Raw genomic sequence first — 5711 nt, 5'->3', positions numbered from 1 at the left:
AATTTCACACTATAATAATGTTTTGGTATAATCTTTTTTTATGAATATTGTTGTTATTCTATTTACAAGTACTTTCTAGAAATGTCTTGCTATTAGTGTCCACCCCTTTAATAATAGTAAAAGAAACTGAAGAATGTGCATATTGTATATTCTACCTAGATTGTACAACACAAATGAGTTCTTTGATCAAATATATTTATTACAACATGTCATGTTTATTAAGAATATTTAAATATTACTAAACATAAAACCCATCATAGAAACAATGATAACTTTTTAAGATAATACTCTTAAGTAATTACTAATAAGTGTATATTTCTTCCAATAAAATATTTGATACAATTTAAAAATAATGCTTCACATTATATTGATAATGACAACTCAATTCCCCATTTTATTATATGTTAATCAAGTCTTCTTTTTGTTCCACATTATTTGATTCCTTACTACTAGAGATTGATGATGGTGTACTTGGTATCTTTACAATCTTTTCCATTTCTTTGCTTTTGCTCCAAAGCATAATATATAGACCTATAACAATCAGAATGGCACCAATAACACTGCATACAAAATTACATAGAAATTAGAGTACTAGGAAATCTCAAAAAATATCTATAGCATATGAAAAGATAATAATTACCTTCCTAAATAAAACTTCTCATCAAGAAGTATAGAGCCGAATAAAGCTACTATTACTAATACAAGTGGCCCAAACATAGTGGTAAATATAGGACCCCTTTTCTTTATACACCATGCCATCAAACAAAAAGCAACTCCTGAAGCTATGACTCCCTGCACAATTCACAAAAGATTTCAAGTTTGAAAGTTGTATAATTTTAGGGTATTTAAAAACACAATTTAGCTATATCATAGAAGGATGAGAAAGGTCACATGATTCCATTCTAAAACAAAATATCAATATCAAGGAAAAACAAAAATAAAAACAAAAATAACAAAAAATATTTTTCCAATTAGCTCAAAGCAACAACATAGATAACAAAGAAATTTTAAGCAGCATGAGAAAGATCACAATTAAAAGAGTAATTTTATGAAAGGGTTGTGGTTCAATCAAATGAACAAAATTGGTGAGGCTGATGTTATGTTCCTTTATTACATCATCTACCAAGATTCAAAATCCTTGGAGGTATGACATAAGAGATGAGGGTGGGATCATGCCATGGTGACTTTGTTGGAGTAGATACCCCTTAGTCTTTGACTCTTTGTCAAAGAGATATTAGTATAGGCACATACTCTCATACGAAATAACAAAATAAGCTCATGAATAATATAAAACCCTCCGAATTAAAATTCAGATAAACAGAAATACCAGCCCAAAATCAAATGAATGATTATTATATATATCCATAAACACCTCTCTAGGAATACAAGAAAGAGAACAAAATAGAAATAAAATAAACTAACTTCATAAAAGACATAGCGACACCTTAAAGAGAATTCAAAATACATACAGAATAGATTGCAGTAAGAAGCTTGACATTCCAGCCTAGAACCCACACCCCATAATGACCTCTTTCAAAAATTAGCGTTATAACAGCACATTGTATGGTGGCCAAAAAGAAGCTTATGGCAGTGCTGGAGTACTGAACTGGATATTTCTTACTAATGTGTGTCTGCAATGAGGAGAAGGTACAGCATTAGATTAACGCATGCAACTCGGTATGGTTGTAGACAAAGGAGATTACCTGCAAAATAAACCATGTTGAAAAGCAGATACAACCCATCACCACGAACAAAGAACCTTTAGTGAAATCTTCAGTAGTTGTATTGCTCTTAGTGTATCGACTCAAATCGAAAGGTGATGGCCATAGCTGTATTTTTATTCCTCTGTAGAATGTCATTGTCATGGCTCCACTCACACAAACTAAGGTTCCAACTATCTTTGCTTGACTAGCCAGACTCCTAATACTTAATCTTTCCATCCTACAATAAGTTGTTGAAAGTTCAAAACTAATTTATTAGATCGAACTATTCTAAAAATGAAAGAACGGACTAAACATTATAACGTCTCATTCCTTACCTAAAAACAATAGCCATTAGAAAAGTAATGGCAGGGACTAGATTGAGCAGTGCAGTTGAAAATGTCGCTGTTGTATAACTCAATCCTGTGTAGTAAAAATTCATATTCAATGAGATCCTGCAGTTTGCAAACTCACATTAGAAAGCAAGAAAACCACTAAATCAAAAACAAAGACAATTAATAAAGCTATGAATAATTACCCAAGAAAACTACAGATGAAAATTTCACCAAAGATTCTGATTGTCAGCTTTGGCCTTGTCTTCCTGCCACACATCAACATATCAAAATAAAATAATATTCAACCATTTAATGTTTTCAGAGCGTCTGCACAGTCTGAGTTGGTCTAGTGGTGGAGAATTTGTATTCTTGAAAGAGAGTTCACAAATTCAAATCTCACAAGTAGGTAAGGTATGTACACCTCATTGACTTCGACCCATTACCTATCAAAAAAAAATGTTTTCGAATATCTAATAAAAAAAAAGTTTCAGTCTATAAAGATATAGAAATATATTATTGTGAATTTATGATGTTGTAATTCTTGCAATCAGATTTAAATCTTAGTGAAATAATATTACCGAGAATTCATATTAGAAGTGAGGTCCCAGACATGATATGACCTCACCCATTCAAAATTGAACCCCTACTGAAATGTATTGTTAAATAATCATATTAAAAATAAGATCTAATAGTTTACTCTCAATTTCTGGAAACAATACGTTTGGAAATAAATGTTTAAAACAAATTAGAACTTCAGGATAAATTGACACCATAAATACATTTGCAGAGTTAGTCATGTGGGCTAAAGCATAACCAGGTCATTCTTTCTACTTGAAACCTAAAATGAATTATTCACAATAAAACCCGTCAATATATCTTGAAGATGGACAAATTGGTAGTCTAACTAACAGATTTTATCATAAAAACTTTGTTGGCCTTTTCTCTCACCTTTCCAAGATGTAAGCCACAGGAGCTGTAGCTATTGTAGCGAATAATTGCCTGTAAAATATTAATACATAGTGAGACATGCCCTGGTTCAGTGCAATTTTTGATAGTATATTCAACCCTGCAAAGCAAATCTGAACAATTATCATGGCCAAGGCTGGCTTAGATTTTTCATAAAATGATGGTAAACATCCAAACAGGCACTTTCCAAATTCAGCCATTCTCCCTGTCCAATTAAAACACAGATTTCTCGGTCTTATTTTCCCTTCTCTAATAAACCAGCTATTCTAGTTCTCCTTCCTTAAGATGAAAGACCAATACTGAAAATTACAGAAGCAGAAGATGCCTGCAATTAATTGGTTTTTGAACAGAATATAAACTTGCACAATCTAGAAGGAAAGATGGTTTATTTGTCTTTTAAATCAACGGTTCAATATATTTATTCCATCTCCATATTCCCCACCTGGCCAAAACTGGAACATGATATGTTAATTAAAGCAATTAGCATTTGCTTTAGTGCGTGTGCCCATACGTAAAGTAGAAAACCACTAAATGATGAGCGTCAAATCTTGCTTTGGATCTTTTTATTTCAGTCGAGGAATAAATCCTAAGTGCGTTCCACTTTAATATATGCTTTCCTTATTAAAAATAAGAATAATAAAAGAAAATGTTTGCCATGAACTAAATCAATACATGGTGATGGAATCATTTAGTTTTGCTTGAAACCTAAAAAGTGCGGCCCATTTAGGGGTCTGTCATCATTGTATCAGATATTTTATAGTCCTTTACGTGAACGTTTCTTCACCCTTTCAAAGGGTTGATAAACTTAAGTGATTATCATTTTTATTAGTGAACTCTTAGTGAATGTCAAGCAAAGATCAAAGCAATTTATTATTTAATTTTCGTTAAGTTAATCTTAATAAGTTGTATTTATGATATTGATTTTTAAGGATGGAGATTTAATTTCTAATTCTTATTATGATATTTAAAGGTGGATTTTTGAATGGTTATTTTTAGACTTTCATTAATTAATAAGTTGACTAATATGTTGTAGTGGATGATGTGTTTTCCAATACATCTTATCTTAAGACAAATAATTGAGCAATATGATAGAAGTTAGATTTTCAAGGTGGGAATATGTTGACATTGAAACTGATTCATCAATGTATTAGAGCTATAGTGCTTGCTTAGATTAAGATATTAGATTGTGCAAATTGAAAAACTATTTTTTTCTCGAGTTCACCTTTATGAGTGTAGATATGCACGTGTATATATATTAGAAGTGTCACTCACAAATATAATTCGCAAAAGATTGACTAAAAAAATTCATTTGCCTTAACTTCTAATGTTTGAATATTGTTAATTTTGATGTGAATATTATTCATTTATTTTTACTCCAGCTTTTCTTATTCTGATCTTATTTTATTAATTTCCACCCCCAACTTGACCTCTACATAATGTTGAACCTTTTCACTATTTTAAGTCTATATTGTGATCATTATTATTTTATTTACAACCTTGTGTTTATTTTTCAATTTCATATTTCTCTTTTCCTAAGTTTTGGTTGACTTATATGCCTCTTTCTATTTATTTATTTTTAATTTCCTATTGATTTCACTTTCTCTTTTTTATTTGTACTAAATTTTTCATTAGCTTTATAAATATGATTGATATTATTATCTAATCTTTCTCTTCTCACAACATTTTGATAAATCATATTTAATCTTTTTATGCTAATAAAACATTTTATATTCTCTAACCAAGACTTCGAAGTTTTGTTTAATTCTAAGCAATAACATTTCTTCTCTTTTCTTGTTTTCTCATTGCCACAATATAGTCCCCCTTTTATTACAATATTAAATTAATCTAATATTTTAAAATTATAATAATCTTAATTCGATATAAGATCATTTTGATTAATTTCAAGAGTCACTCTATAATGGACACAAGGGGCGGAGAGTAATAGTGTACATCCATTAAACATTTATTTATTCAAAAGAAAAATGATAAAGGAAAATGTATTGTCAAGGCCACAACAAATGCATATTTTGGTATTCATAGTAAGTAGAATACTTGGTACAATGGGAGCCATTTAAGACACATGCCACATAAAGAGGGTTTAACAATTCCAATGACTAGAGTGATCAAGGCTTTTGGTATCTATCTAGACACAAGTTCTCTAAGGATAGTCTAGGGGAACATAAATGAGGGTAAAACTAATAAAAATTAGAGTGGTGACTTTGTAAAATAGTTTCTTGTGTGTCAATATTTGTGCTTCCACTTGCTAAATTAAATCTTTGTAGAGAGAAGTGACACTTTTTTTAATATCAAAATACTTAGATTGTGTAGGTTTTCTTGTAACTAGGAAAATTGTGCTTGCATAGATGTTTTCTTGCACTAAATATTTTTTCTTGCATAAAGGTGCACTTGTGAGGATTAGGGATGCACTAGCCCAAAAGTGTGATTGTGTGAGATAGAATTTTTCTTTCACTAATCGATGCTCTCAATGGCTAGTGGTCCACTTACATAGAAATATGATTTTATGAAGTAAAATGGTGCTTACACATAGGATATGGATTTTAAATATGAAATAAATATGATGATTCACATTGATGGATGTAGAGGCATCTTCCTCCACTATAAGTGAGAATTTATAATAGTGTTTCTTATGTGTCAAGATTTGTGCTTCCACTTGCTAAATCAATTCTTTGTAGTAAGAAATGATACTTTT

At 30.5% G+C, this 5711-nt stretch overlaps 1 protein-coding gene across 5 annotated transcripts; it reads right to left on the bottom strand.

The window, feature by feature from the left end:
- Positions 1–295: 295 nt before the first annotated feature.
- LOC131042279 (WAT1-related protein At5g07050) lies at positions 296–3395 on the bottom strand. Of its 5 annotated transcripts, none has more exons than XM_057975615.2 (7): positions 2984–3394; positions 2239–2301; positions 2039–2155; positions 1704–1845; positions 1470–1631; positions 641–792; positions 296–560 (listed from the first exon to the last, which is right to left on the bottom strand). In XM_057975615.2, exons 1-7 carry the CDS (start codon positions 3199–3201, stop codon positions 398–400), a joined length of 1017 nt encoding a protein of 338 aa, XP_057831598.2. In that variant the 5' UTR covers positions 3202–3394; the 3' UTR covers positions 296–397. The 5 variants fall into 5 exon arrangements, with proteins under 5 accessions (XP_057831598.2, XP_057831599.2, XP_057831597.2 ...); XM_057975616.2 differs by having other exon boundaries at positions 697–792; positions 1704–1941; positions 2984–3393; XM_057975614.2 differs by having other exon boundaries at positions 296–531; positions 1704–1941; positions 2984–3392.
- Positions 3396–5711: the final 2316 nt, after the last annotated feature.

Source organism: Cryptomeria japonica, chromosome 3 (genome assembly GCF_030272615.1).
Source record: "Cryptomeria japonica chromosome 3, Sugi_1.0, whole genome shotgun sequence".
In the NCBI taxonomy this organism is placed as follows: Eukaryota; Viridiplantae; Streptophyta; class Pinopsida; order Cupressales; family Cupressaceae; genus Cryptomeria; species Cryptomeria japonica.
This window is presented reverse-complemented; position numbering and strand designations above follow the sequence as displayed.

Coding starts and splice junctions, on each gene's coding strand:
- LOC131042279 (XM_057975613.2), bottom strand. CDS start 3,201: ATGGCTGAATTTGGAAAGTGCCTGTTTGGATGTTTACCATCATTTTAT. Junction 1,632..1,703: donor CAACATGGTTTATTTTGCAG/GTAATCTCCTTT, acceptor TCCTCATTGCAG/ACACACATTAGTAAGAAATA. Junction 793..1,469: donor TTCTTACTGCAATCTATTCT/GTATGTATTTTG, acceptor TGAATTGTGCAG/GGAGTCATAGCTTCAGGAGT.